Source organism: Gossypium arboreum, chromosome 11 (assembly GCF_025698485.1).
Source record: "Gossypium arboreum isolate Shixiya-1 chromosome 11, ASM2569848v2, whole genome shotgun sequence".
In the NCBI taxonomy this organism is placed as follows: Eukaryota; Viridiplantae; Streptophyta; class Magnoliopsida; order Malvales; family Malvaceae; genus Gossypium; species Gossypium arboreum.
In genome coordinates, this window is record NC_069080.1 from 137,181,977 (window position 1) to 137,196,412 (window position 14,436).

A 14,436-nucleotide genomic window follows, 5' to 3' on the forward strand; every position below is an offset into this window, starting at 1 on the left:
TAAAGAGCAACACCATGTGATTTTGATTGAATTATTTCTTAATGAGTGGACATTAACGATAATAATATATTCGTTAGAAGAAACTAACTAATAACATTACTAGCAACCAATGTCGTCCTAATATAGGTTGGTACGTCCACCATGTATTATTAGTATAGTAGCTCTAACTTCTAATGTACTAGGTGGCACAATTGCAAACAAGCATGATCAAAGATAAATTGTGATTTTCATCGAAAAATGCAGTATTCTTTAAATAAGTTCCAACAAATAATAAAATACTCATTGAAGTAAAAGAGACTATATATAGCTTTTATTCATTTTTAATTCTGAAATTTCCTTCAGCAATAATTTCAATGCATTGGCACTTTCTTTCTTTTTTAAATTATAATTCCAACTCCAACCAAACAGGAGTGTTGACTTTACTATTATTAAGCATAGTTTGAGCCAGAACAAATTTTAGCGGAGGTAGAATGAAAATTTAATTTTTTATAGTATATATTTTTATAATTTTTAAAGGATTAAATCAAATTTTTATAATTTTAGAAAAGTTAAAGTACAATTTTACTTTTACTAATTTAAAATTTTAAAAAAATTTCAAGAGTTTAAATATAAATTTTTCATTTTAGGGGCCAAGGGCACTACAAGCCCCCCTTGTATCCGCTGACTAGCTGCAATTACCAAATAAAAGACATTTAAAGCTGTGTGCATGAGCGCTGAGACGTAGTATATCATATGCTAATGATACCCATTAAATTTGCTTACATCTACGCTTTTTAATTCTGAAATTTCCTTCAGCATGTGATGGCAATAATTTCAATTCATCGGCCTTTTTCTTTTAGTAAAACGTGGTATAATTAAGTGGTGGCTTGTGTCTATTGGTGTAAAATTGTTTGCAAGCGCTTGTGTCTACAATTTACTTGACATTATTCTCAATCAGGTTCACTTCAGAAACCATAATGGCTAATATCTCATTTAGATTTTCAACTAGATGTGCTTGTGGTTTGTTTTAGTTCTGGCTGTCAAAGCGTCGGTAGCATTGGTATGCTTTGTGTCCAACCTTAGAATTTGAGTTTAAATGAAATTAACTATTAATTAATTAGTATTACCACCCAACATCTATTAATTAATTAACTAATCGACAGGTATTCACTTATCTTCCAACTTCAATTTGAAAAACTCGTATTTCTCTATTAACTACTCCTACATCTATCCAGTCATTAATTTTCTCAGAGACTTAGCCTCTCATGGATCTAGATGTGATAACTAACATCCCTAATAGTACCCATGAAATTTAGATCTATGGGTTTTATTCATTTTTAATTCTGAAATTTCTTTACATCTACTTTATAACTCATAAACACATAAACAAATGAAAATATAATTATAGTCATAAAATATATATTAAATAAATAAAATAGAATTAGCAAAGCTTGAGCATGTGATGGGAATAATTCCAATGCCAAATCAAGCTGAGATTTTTATTCATTGCATCATGTGCTTTGATATTGAGATTTTTATTTATATATAAACAGCAACACCATGTGATTTTTATTTAATTATTTCTTAATGAGTGGACATTAACGATAGTAATATATTTGTTAAAAAAACTAACTAATAAAATTACTAGCAACCAAAATTCGTCCTAATAGATTGGTCCATCATGTATTATTAGTATAGGGAAAGCAACTGGAATGAAAAATACAAGGAATATTGGATTTAATATATAAAAAATTTGTGTTTCATCTATATAAATAATTGGTATCTGCATGTATGGATCCACATCTGTGTTTCATCTTGTTCCAATCATTTTCATTTTACTCCTCCTCTTGCAGTAATCAAACATTTTTTGCCTTGATTTCAGTTTGAACCAACAATGGCCGAATCAATTGCTTTCGACATCGCCGCAGAGCTCATTATTAAGTTCAGCTCTCGTGCTCTCTCTCAAGTTGGGCTGTGGTGGAATCTCAAACATGACCTCAACGATCTCAAACGCACTGTCCGTACAATCAAAGCTGTGCTACTTGACGCAGAAGAGAAATCGGTGACCGACAATTTGGTCAAAGTTTGGCTTGAAGAGCTGAAAGATGTACTTTATGATGCCGACGACTTGCTCGATGATTTCTCTACCGAAGCTTTGCGGAAAGATTTATTGGGTGGGAACAAGCTGACAAAAGAGGTACGCCTTTTCTTCTCAAGCTCAAACCAGTTTGCTTATGGTCTCAGAATGGGTCGGGAAATTAAGGCCATTAAGGCCAGATTAGCTTCAATTCAAAGTGAGGCCAGCAGTTTTAACTTCATTCCGCGTGATCGCCCCGCGGAAATCTCTTTCATGACTAAAAAGAGGCACCAAACGCACTCTTTTGTGCCTAAAGATAAAATAATAGGGAGGGTCAATGATAAAGTAGCTCTTCTAAAACGCGTGTTACAGTCTGAAAGGAAAGAGAATGTTTACATCATTCCAATTGTGGGGTTTGGAGGGTTAGGGAAGACTGCTTTGGCTCAGTTTGTCTTTAATAATGAAAGGGTCAAAAATCATTTTGAGTTAATGATGTGGGTGTGTGTTTCGGATGTTTTTGATGTCAAACTAATTGTAGCAAACATTATCAAATCTGCAACTCGCCAAGCACCAAATGAAAATCTCGAAATGGACCAATTGCAAAAACAACTTCGAGAAATAATTGGTGGGAAAAAATATTTACTTGTTTTGGATGACATTTGGAATGAGGAGTGGGAACAATGGGTTAGTTTAAAAGAGTTATTGGTAGGTGGGGCTAAAGGAAGTAGGATAATAGTAACTACTCGCTCTTTTAAGGTAGCCAAGATCACTAGTAAATGTCAGCCTCATGTTCTAAAAGGCTTGTCTGATAACGATGCTTGGTCTTTGTTCAAAGAAATAGCATTTGAGCAAAGATATACAGACTTAACAGATTCAGGCTTTGTGGAAATAGGACAACAGATTTTGGAAAAGTGTGGTGGGGTTCCTTTAGTCATAAGGACGATAGCCAGTATATTATCTTTCAAACAAATTGAAATGGAGTGGCGTTCTTTCAAGGATAATGAACTTGCTAGAATACCTCAAAATGAAGGTAATATTCTACCTACACTTAAACTGAGCTACGACCATCTCCCATCCCATTTAAAGTATTGCTTTGCTTTTTGTCGACTGTATCCAAAAGATTATGATATTCATGTACAAACTCTTGTCCAATTTTGGATTGTACAAGGTTTCGTAAAGCAATTGAATCCAAGTCAATCTCTTGAGGATATCGGGTTTGGGTATTTTAAAGATTTAGTTGAAAGAAGTTTCTTTCAAGAGGTAGTAGGAGAAAGATATGTGGGGGAAGGGGTAAGATGTAAAATGCATGATTTAATGCATGATCTAACTGTATCAGTAGCAGGGGCGGAGAGCAGTATTGTAGATCCAAATAACATTACAAGTGAGGTTAGTGAAAAATATCGCCACATATCAATTAAGGCTTCATTAATTCCTGAGTTTAGGGGAAAGAAGTTGCGAACCTTGTTACGGTCTTCACACATGGGATATCAAAATTTTCACGATGAAACTTGGGATTTTATAATTTCAAATTGTAGATACTTGCGTGTATTAGAATTACGTATTTTAAAATTTAAAATGATTCCATGCTCCATTCATAAGTTGAAACATTTGAGGTACCTTGATCTTTCCAGCAATCCCGATATTAGAATTCTTCCGGAAAGTATTTGCAAGATACTAAATTTGCAAGTGCTGAAACTTGACGTGTGTACTCGGCTTGAAGAATTACCAAAGAAGATTGAAAAATTGGTAAATCTTACCCATCTTGGGTGTAAATTCTGTGGTCGTTTAACTCATATGCCACCTGGAATAGGAAAGCTGAGTTACCTTGAAACGTTAAGCATGTTTGTAGTGGATAAAAATGGTTCGCATGGCGGTGCAGATCTAAGTGAATTGAGAGGGCTTAACAACTTAAAGGGAGATCTAAGAATAAGAAATTTGGGATTCGTAGAAAATGCAAAAGAGAAGTTTAAGGCTGCTAATTTGAAAGAGAAGCAACATTTGAGATCGTTGGATTTAATATGGGGCGATGGTACTGGTGATGATGAGAATTCACTTGAAGACCTCCAGCCCCATCCTAATCTCAAGGAGCTCCGTATTGTAAGATGGAGGGGTGATGCCAAGTTTCCAAGTTGGCTTTCTTTGCTCACAAATCTTGTTAATATTAGAATAAGTGGTAATTTCAAACATCTTCCGTTCTTTGCTCAATTGCCTCGTCTTCAACAGCTGGAGATTGTGAATTGTACTGAGCTGGAGTACATGGATGATAATAGCCCAAAAGGAAGTCAAGGAGAACCAGAATCATTCTTCCGATCGCTCAAGCATCTTAAAGTCGAGAGTTGCCCGAATATGAAGAGTTGGTGGAGGACGACAAAACCAATCGATGATGATTCCAACGAGGACGATACAACAGTTATGGGAACATCAACCGTGGCATTTCCTAGTCTTTCCCCTTTAGAAATTAAAGATTGCCCTTTGACTTCAATGCCGTTGTATCCTTCACTCGATGGAAGGCTAGAGTTGGTGAATACCAGTTTAAGGCCCTTAAAGCAGACTATGAAGATGAACATGAATGCTAAGACCCCATCAAGTTCAACCTCTTCTCTTCCTCTCTCCAAATTAAAATTTTTCCTTGTAGACAACATTGAGGGATTGGACACTCACACGCTAGATGAGTGCCTGCAACATCTCACCGGCCTCGAAGGTTTAGAAATAAGGGATTGCAAGAACGTTGATTTTGAGGGCATGCAATGGGAACATCTAATAAATCTGCCAACGCTTTCTCTCGCTACTTTTCCCAATTTAACATCGCTTCCGGAGTGGATTCAACATCTAATAAATCTGCAAAGGCTTTCTCTCGTTGACTTTCCCAATTTAACATCGCTTCCGGATGAGATGCATTGCCTAACCAATTTGCAACGGTTAAATATACGTGAAGTTCCTCAGTTGGACATTGATGCGGATTGGTATAAGATTGCTCACATTCCTTCAGGTTGGTCTTTTCATTAATTTCCTTATTGAAATAACTCTCCTACTCCTACTAGTACTAATTCTTTAACTGTCATTTTTCATAATATTTTTGCTAATTTGTGCAGTAACCCATTTTGATGGTCCTGGATTTTTCTGAAAGGCGTTTGACAAGTTTAAGAAATTAGATGCAGAAAAAGAGGTGGTAATTACTTAATTGCTTTACATTTTTAAATCATAAAAATCTCACAATTTCAAATGATCTAATACAACCCCTAACTAGGCTTCTTCTTTTTCAGCATGTGTTCAATGGAAGAGCCAAAAAACAGGACATGCATTCTTCATCAGCTTCCGGAGTGGATTCAATGGATGAGATGCATTGCCTAAACAATTTGCAAGAGTTAATGCATAGAGTTCCTCAGTTGAAGGAAAGGTGTGAGGAGGACATTGGTGCCGATTGGTATAAGATTGCTCACAACCCGAACAGTACATTCTAATCAGGTTGGTCAGTCCTTTTTATTTATTTAATTATTTATTTTTATGATCTTATTTTTTTTTCAAGAAAAATTTCAGTGGTATATTTACTCTCCAACTTTTCATTCAAGTTGGATACTGTTAAATTCCTTGTTAAAATATTTATTCACTTGACATCTTATATAAATTGAAATTCCTTTATTTTAATCCTACTTTTTACTTACCATCTTTCATAATATTTTGCTAATTTGTGCAGTAAGACATTGGAGAAAGGCATTTGTCAACTTCAATAATTTATATGCATAAAAAGAGGAGGTAATATATCTAATTGCTTTATACTTTAAAATCATAATAATTTGAGAATTGCAATGATGAAATAGGACCGCATGTTTTGAGCTTCCTTTTCATATCTGTCATTTCATAGACTTCAATTTAAGAGCTTCTAAAAATTTAATTCTAAAAAATCTTTGATATGGAGAGGCCTACGAAGCTTGCATGCTACCCTTAAAAATGGTTGTGCTATATGCTCTGCTTTCTTCATTTTCCAAATTTAAGCACTTACCTATCATATGTTTATATATATTTATGTTTTCTCTTAATATATGCTAACTGATTACTACCTATGCTATTGACAGGCTCTTGGAGGCGTTCAAATTCACAATATTCATTGATGCAGGGCACCCTTTTGGTAAGTGTTTCTACATTTGGACACTGCTCACTCTAAATGAGATCAATTTTAACATATTATATGCTGGCATTTATAATTTCCAGGTTCATTGTTGCTTCTGGAATAGTCCTTGTTCAAGCATGACAATTTCACTTTACACAAACCTTATGAAGAGCTTGACCGATCTTGGAGCTTATATATAGATGATTTATTTTATGGGTAATGTGTAAATTTAAAGAAGCACTCATGTTCATAGTAGGAACTATTATTGAGTGCCATTGTGTGCACCATCTAACTGTCGAGTGTTGATTTTCACTTGCATAGCTAAAATGAGTCGGGAAAGAGTTTACTTAATTGTACAAGGGTGAGGTTGCATCAAGTGTTCGAGGGGTTAGGCTTAAATCACTTCTTTGTACTATGAAGTTCATAACGTATTCATCTCTGGGCAAGGCCCCGCAGATGTAAGACAAGTTTCGAACTGCGTAAACATCTTGGTCGTGTTTTTTATTTTTACTTGTTGCAAAGTACGTGTCAACTCAGGAAATAGAGTAGAGTGCCGTGGGTGGATCAACTCATGAAGAATGCACGTTTCATTTTGCATCTTCCGTTTAACTCATGCTGTCAAAAGTAAGCATTAGTTATGCTGTTAACAAAAGTAACCACATCAGATTATTATAAATTCAATGTGTAAAGCAAATAGATAAATTACCAAATTCGTTTAGATTCATGAATTTGCCAAATTCGTTTCACTAAAAGTCTTCGATGGTTGCTGCACAAATTAGCAAAAGAAAATGATAAATGGAGTAACAATGAAACTTCAATTTATAAAATATGTAAATATACCAACCTGTAGCTATATGAGCAATCTTATGCCAATCGGCACCAATGTCCTTCCAACATCTTTCCTCCAACTGGGGAGCTTGTCGTATGCGTAACTCTTCCAAACTGGTTAGGCTACGCATCTCATCTGGAAGCGATGTTAAATTGGGCAAATCAACGAGATAAAGTTGTTGCGGATTTGTTTGATGTTGAAGCCACTCTAGAAGAATTGCTGTTGAATTACGCCAAAGGACAATTGCTGTTGTGAGGTTCCTAGTATTTTGTATTTAGCATGATATGAGGTGATGTCAAGATGTTTAATTTTGAAGAATGAATTTGTATTTAAACTTATGTTTATGAAACTATGATTCTAACGAAACTACAGTGAAGCTTTTATGGTTTTAAAGCTTACTACTTTATTTAGTCTTGAACGACAAATGGTTTACATTTCATATAAACTCAAACTATAGTTTAATTTAGTTTGCGATAGAAACACTTTTCAAGATAATGATTTTAAAATAGTGACATGACATTCTTGGATTCTCCTTAAGGATCGTGTTTGGAGCATTATAGGATATGTGTTTGGATTCAATAACGATTGCACTAGTGAGGTGAGGTTAAAATGGGTAAAAACACCTCTTTGGTCCCTCTCAAATTCAATATTATGCAAATTGGCCCTTTTAAAAAAAAGCGTAGTAATTTAATTCCTATCAATTTCGGGAAGCGAACTAAGGACAATTAACCACAATATTAATATTTTTTGTCACTCGTACATAGTTTTGATTGGTATGGTAACAAATTTGGCTCTTGATGTTTATATGTTTTGTGTAGATGTTGACATAATATGTGAAAACATTGCAAGCTAAATTTGTTAAACTAGAACCAAATTGACAAAATGTTTAAAAGTTGTGGGCTAAATTTGTTAAATCAAGATCAAATTGACAAAATGTGTAAACTTTAAGGGCTAAAATTGTTATTATACCAATAAAAATGTGTACAAATAACAAAATTATTAATGTTGTGATTAATGTCCTTAGTTGCTCACTTTTGAAATTGATAAGAATTAAATTGCTCTAATTTTTCGAGATTGACCAATTTGCTAAATATCAAAATTGAAAGGGACTAGATAAGTGTTTTCACTTAAAATGATTATTAAGGATGTTAAACTATATCTATGATGTGAAAGATTATATTTTTAACATTAAATAATATAGGCTAAGGGTGTAAAAAGCCTTCAAACTTTTTTTAAAAAATAATTAAGCCCCTGCTTTTTTTTTGTACTCAATTCGGTACTTTAACTTTCAAAATGCATCAAAAAAGCCCTCAAACTTTTAAAGAAAAAACAATTAAACACCTGATTTTTTTTTTTTTGCACTCAATTGGGTGCTTGAACTATTAAAGTACATAAAAAAGGCCCTCAAACCTTTTTAGTAGTTAACGACCCATAGTTTTTTTACTTAAGCCCATTGCGTGTCGCAACACAGCTTGACATGTGGCGAAAAATGATGAAAAATACTTCTTTTGGCACGACAATTTTTATATTTTTTTATAAATTTTATATTTCTTTACATTTTTTATAATTTTCTTGCAACTTTATAATATTTTATTTTAACTTTCTATATTTCTATATATGTTATAATTTTTAAAGATTTTTATAATCTTATTTTCTAATTTTTAATAAAATTTAATTTTTTTATTTTTAATAAAATTTAATAATTTTATAATTTAATTATTTATCTCTTTTTTTTTGCCACATAAGAGCTTAGGTATGCTGCCTTTTTCTTTTTCATTTTATTATTCTTCCGTTCAACTCTTTGGCTAAATATTTGTCAAATTGAAAGTACTTATAAAGGTTATCATGGCACAAGGCAAAATTCCAAGCATCAAAATACAACTAATTCTCAACAATGTGAAAGCCTAATTCCAAGCATTCAAATAAACTATAACTATAAGAGAAGAAAGGTCGCCCAACGTCGCATTAAATTTTTCAACAATTTTGAGGGTTTAATTAAAAAATTTTAAAAATTTAAAGAGCTTAATAAGAATTTTTTCAAATAAATGCATGCGTGTAAAGTGTTCGTGCTTGTGTACTTTTCCATGCAGTCTTATATTGCTTATGCTTGTTTTATAAATGTATCATAGTCATTGAAATTCTTATTAATGCATCAGAGAAATTGCAAACTTTAGTATTTATGGTTGATAAACATCCATATATGATTAAGAGCATCATTGTCCATTTTTTAGTTTTCTGTTTCTCTTCCATGTTGCTGGCAGCTGTAGTAGAGGATTTGGAAAGGTTATGAACGAAATCAAGTAGCATAGCATCGCCGATGAATTGATTGAATTATGGAATTTTGACCTTTGAGAGCACTGAAGGTTCACTGTATGATAAGTAGTTGAAGCTGAAATGTTTTGATTTTAACTTTAGCATCTCTCTCCAATTCACACCTCTGCTCTCCATTGTCTATGGTATTCGATCATTTTACTACATATCTATATCTATATAGATTTGTTTTGGGGTCAGGTGGTGTGTGAAAAGTGAATGTCTTTTTTTGGTTGCAGTAGAATTTTTCTACCAAATTCGTTTAGATTCATGAATTTGCCAAACTCGTTTCACTAAAAATCTTCGATGGTTACTGCACAAATTAGCAAAAGAAAATATAAATGAAGAAATTGCACCGGTGGAAGTAACAAAGCAACTTCAATTTATAAACTATGTAAATATACCAACCTGTAGCTAAATGAGCAATCTTATGCCAATCGGCACCAATGTCCTTCCAACATCTTTCCTCCAACTGGGGAGCTTGTCGTATGCATAACTCTTCCAAACTGGTTAGCCTACGCATCTCATCCGGTAGCGATGTTAAATTGGGCGAATCAACGAGATAAAGTTGTTGCGGATTTGTTTGATGTTGAAGCCACTCTGGAAGAATTGCTGCTGAATTACGCCAAAGGACAATTGCTGTTGTGAGGTTCCTAGTATTTTGTATTATGCATGATATGGGGTGATATCAAGATATTTACTTTTGAAGAATGAATTTGTATTTAAACTTCTGTTTATGAAACTATGATTCTAATGAAATTACGGTAAAGTTTTTATAGTTTTAAAGCATACTATTTTATTTAGTCTTGAACGACAAATGGTTAATATTTCATAATTTAATTTAGTTTGCACTAGAAACAGTTTTCAAGATAATAATTTTAAAGTATGACACGACATTCTTGGATCCTCCTTAAGGATCGTGTTTGGAGTGTTACAGGATATATGTTTGCATTCAATAATAGTTGTAGTTGTAGTAGTGAGGTGAGATTAAAATGGGTAAAAATACCTCTTTAGTCCCTCTCAAATTTGATATTATGCAAATTGGCCCCTTTAAAAAAACGGAGTAATTTAATTCCTATCAACTTCGGAAGTGAACTAAGGACAATTAACCACAATATTAATATTTTCGTCACTCGTACATAATTTTGATTGGTATTATAACAATTTTGGCTCTTGGCTCTTGATGTTTAAATATTTTGTGTAGATGTTAGACATAATGTATAAACGTTGCAAGCTCAATTTGTTAAACTAGAACCAAATTGATAGAATGCATAAACGTTGTGGGTTAAATTTGTTAAATTAAGATCAAATTGGCAAAATGATTAAACTTTGAGGGCTAAAGTTGTTATTATACGTGTCGAACCATCCCTCGATTTAAAAATTTTAATATTTAATGAAAAATGGTGAAGTCGACTTTTTGGAAAATGAAAATATGGAGTCGCCACCTATCTCTTTGTTTTGGGTGTGATCGGATCACCTAAGAATTTGGTTATTTTAATAAAACATTTGCGATTTACAAAAAAAAACGACTCTGGTCTACGAAAATTTTAGAAAACGGGCTCGGGAGTCGGTTACGCATGAGGAAGGATTAGCACCCTCACTACGCCCAAAATTGGTACCAAATCAATTAAATACTGTCCTTATGTCTAAAAAATATTTTTGGAATGTGGCTCTTTTTAATAAAAGTTGAATAATCCGAGTTGATTGTCAAAAGTCTTTTTGTTTCGACGTCCGAAAATTTATAATTTGAAATTAACAAGAGGATGCTCAACTATTTGGTCAAACGAAAAACTGAAACCCAGCACAGTAGGACACGATCCCTCGAATTTCCAAACATCGAACATTGCCTCCCCTTAGAGAATATAAGTGAAATTCTGAAGAGATATTCGATTATCTTGAACAAACGGGAAATTGCAACCCAGCACGATAGGGTACTATTCCCCGAATTGCCAAACATCGAATATTGCCTTCGTTTTGATGAGTTTTTAGGAAGATACGAGTGAAATTTTGAGGGGATTTTTGATTATTTTAAGCAAGTGAGAAATTCATAACCCAACACGTTAGGGCACGATTCCACGAGTTGCCAAATATCGCATATCGCCTTTGTTTAAGGGATTTTAAAAGACATGAGTGAAATCTTGAAGGGTTATTCGATTATTTTGAGCAAACGCTAAATCGCAACCCAACACATTAGGGCACTATTCCGCGAATTGCTAAATATCGGATTTCGCCTTCGTTTTAAAGATTTTTTAAATGAATACTTATAAACTAGCTTAAAACGTATTAATGCATTTTTTGAAATGAAACAAAATTAATCATAAAACTTGGATTTTATAAAGCCACATTTCGAAAACCGAGTAGAAAACAATGACATGGGACCATAGGTACATATGAGATACAATGCTTAATGAATAAGAATATTAATCAACTAGCAGAACAAGCAATATAATTAATCTAAATTACAACCTAGTTTCAAACACGTATGAGTAATAATCGACATATCACCATGAATACCATGCAATGATAACGTATATGCTACGATATAGAACAAACAACGAAATATATGCAAAACAAAATAGAAATTAAAAGTCAAAATGGTATAAGATTAATCAACTCATGCTATGTAAGTTGACAAATTTTGAATAAAAACTAGGAATATACATATATAACTTTGAAATAGATATTAGAAAATAAAAGTTTGAATTAAATTGTACGTAAAATATTTTAAACACAAATACATTTAGGAGTTGATAAAGTACATGAAAATTTAAATAGTATATAATACAAGAGGATAACGAAGATATATGGCAAAACATGATACACAAAATATATTCATAAAACATATGTACATATAGATAGCTTTGAAAATAATCATTAGATTAATAACAATATATAAAAAACTTTAAGTTAGTCTAAAAGCATATACGTACCTCTATATCAAACATTTAAATAAGAGACTATATAAACACAAAGTAATATAATGTGAGGAAATATTCAAAATAATAATTTTAAAATCACAAGAATGAGGTTACTAAAATTATTTCATACACACATAAAGAAAATACTTGATAAATCATAAAGCAAGAAGTGTTTTGAATAAAATCTATTAAAGTAAATAGCGTATGTATATATATAATTAAAGCAAATACACGTAAAATGAAATGGAAATAATGACTTGTATAGGACTATATTAATTCTATTATAGATTATATACATAATAGACTTAAACATACTTATATAAGGAGGGCTAGATGTATATAATACATGGATTTGGTAATATATATATATAGACATGTATATATGTACGATAATAATTTACATAGGATTGCATAACAAAATATAAGAATAAATTCATATGTATAAAATAATATAGGTTAACAATATATATATATGAAAGAAAAAAATAATTTTGATGTAAAATATATATATAAATAGTGTATAAAAACATTACAAAGATGATTTAGAAAATGAAATCGAACCATTAAAACTTATAATAAAAATATTGGATGCGTCTAAGAAATGATAATAAGCCATGAAGTGAAATAACAAAGAGATTAGACTTAATTTAAAAAAAATTTAAAACGAGAGATGTAATTTGAAAATAAAGCAGTAACTATAAAAGGACGGATATGTTACACGCGCAAATGCGTAGGGACCCAAGATGGAAATAATCCATCCCCCGAAACGCAGTGCTTAAGCGTGGATCAAATTGCAACAAGACATAAATCGCAAGTCCAAATAAAAAAAACAAGGCGCATAAGGCGCGATTGAAGGCTCGCGCCAACGCGGAGGACCCAGAGCGCAAATTTCCCATTTCGAATGAGAAGGCGCCGATCCGGGTTGCCAATTGGGTTGACGCGCGGACCCCCAATGTTCCAGACGGTGCCGTTTTGGGTTGTTTAAAAGGGGCCTTAAAGCCAAACATTCGGCCAAAGCAAATAAAGAAAAGAACCCTAAAGTTCTTGCGCCTCTCAGCCACCATTTCCTTTTCACAAATGATGAATGGCGATCCGAGGGTGTCCCTTTGCCTTCTCATTTCAATCCTAGCACCATGGTCTGTTAATTTCAGCCTCGAAACCTCCTCAAACTTCGATGCCGGCGAAGACGAGGGATTTCGGTGGCTTTTACACGAAGGTAAGTTTTCGTTTTGACTTCGTTCTACTCAGAAAACACATGCAAAGCCAAGAAAGATGAAACAAAATTGAGAGAAAGAATGTATGAGCGCCCAAAATCACCTTTTTTTGCTAAATTTTGTATTGTATATCGGCATATATTGCCTTTTTTTTTTGCGTATCTGTATCCGAAGAGAGTTACAATTGAAAATAATATCTGACTTTATAGCCGAGAGGAGAAATAAAAATATACAAATTATTTTTGCTATTTTCTTGCGTCTGTTGTCTCTTTGTGTTCGGTGTGCAGGTACGGGAGTGTGTGCTGGCGTACGGGGTGCGGGCGTGGCGCCAGGAGGAGTGTACGGAGCGATGCGCTGGGGTACGGAGGCCAGGGGTTGCTGCAGCGCAAGGAATGGGGATGACTTAGGGTTTCTGAAACCTGTTAAGGAGATGGGCTTATTGGGCCTGTTCTTGTAGTTGGGCTATCGTAGTAATTTTGGACTGTTAATAATATTTATTGGGCTTTGATTTTTTGTTATTTTTGTTGTTTTTGTGTTGTAACGGGCCGGGCAAATTTGGCCTACTACAATACGAATAAAAATGTGTACAAATGACAAAAATATTAATGTTGTGATTAATTATCCTTAGTTGCTCATTTTTGAAATTGACAAGAATTAAATTGCTCTAATTTTTTGAGAAGGACCAATTTGTTCAATATTAAAATTGAAAGGGGCTACATAAGTTTTTTCACCTTAAAATATTATTATTAAGGATGTTAAATTATATTTGTAATGTGAAAGATTATATTTAACATTAAATAATATAGGCTTAAGCATAAGCATGTGAAAAGCCCTCAATTTTTTTTTAAAAAAGAGTATTTAAGTCTTTTTTTTACTCAATTGGGTACTTGAACTTTTAAAATGCATCAAAAAGGTCTTCAAATTTTTTCAAAAAAATAATTAAGCCCCTATTTTTTTTTTTTTTGCACTCAATTGGATAAACAATTAAGCCTCTGATTTTT

General features: G+C 33.0%; 2 protein-coding genes across 2 annotated transcripts; both read left to right on the forward strand.

Moving 5' to 3' along the window:
- The first annotated feature begins 1,585 nt into the window (after positions 1-1,585).
- LOC108473330 (putative disease resistance protein RGA4) lies at positions 1,586-6,648 on the forward strand. Its single transcript, XM_053021020.1, has 8 exons — positions 1,586-1,768; positions 1,862-2,176; positions 4,280-5,045; positions 5,149-5,222; positions 5,320-5,521; positions 5,751-5,809; positions 6,130-6,182; positions 6,266-6,648. Exons 2-4 carry the CDS (start codon positions 1,874-1,876, stop codon positions 5,178-5,180), a joined length of 1,101 nt encoding a protein of 366 aa, XP_052876980.1. The 5' UTR covers positions 1,586-1,768; positions 1,862-1,873; the 3' UTR covers positions 5,181-5,222; positions 5,320-5,521; positions 5,751-5,809; positions 6,130-6,182; positions 6,266-6,648.
- Positions 6,649-13,195: 6,547 nt separating this feature from the next.
- Positions 13,196-14,079, forward strand: LOC108472678 (uncharacterized). The gene is made up of 2 exons (XM_017774230.2): positions 13,196-13,437; positions 13,723-14,079. Exons 1-2 carry the CDS (start codon positions 13,299-13,301, stop codon positions 13,890-13,892), a joined length of 309 nt encoding a protein of 102 aa, XP_017629719.1. The 5' UTR covers positions 13,196-13,298; the 3' UTR covers positions 13,893-14,079.
- The last annotated feature ends 357 nt before the right edge of the window (positions 14,080-14,436 follow it).

Excerpts from the sequence above, each read along its gene's own strand:
- LOC108473330 (XM_053021020.1), top strand. The coding sequence starts at position 1,874 with ATGGCCGAATCAATTGCTTTCGACATCGCCGCAGAGCTCATTATTAAG. Across the intron at positions 2,177-4,279 it reads GGAACAAGCTGACAAAAGAG|CTGGAGATTGTGAATTGTAC; the intron begins GTACGCCTTTTC and ends CGTCTTCAACAG. Across the intron at positions 5,046-5,148 it reads GATTGCTCACATTCCTTCAG|TAACCCATTTTGATGGTCCT; the intron begins GTTGGTCTTTTC and ends TAATTTGTGCAG.
- LOC108472678 (XM_017774230.2), top strand. The coding sequence starts at position 13,299 with ATGATGAATGGCGATCCGAGGGTGTCCCTTTGCCTTCTCATTTCAATC. Across the intron at positions 13,438-13,722 it reads TCGGTGGCTTTTACACGAAG|GTACGGGAGTGTGTGCTGGC; the intron begins GTAAGTTTTCGT and ends TTCGGTGTGCAG.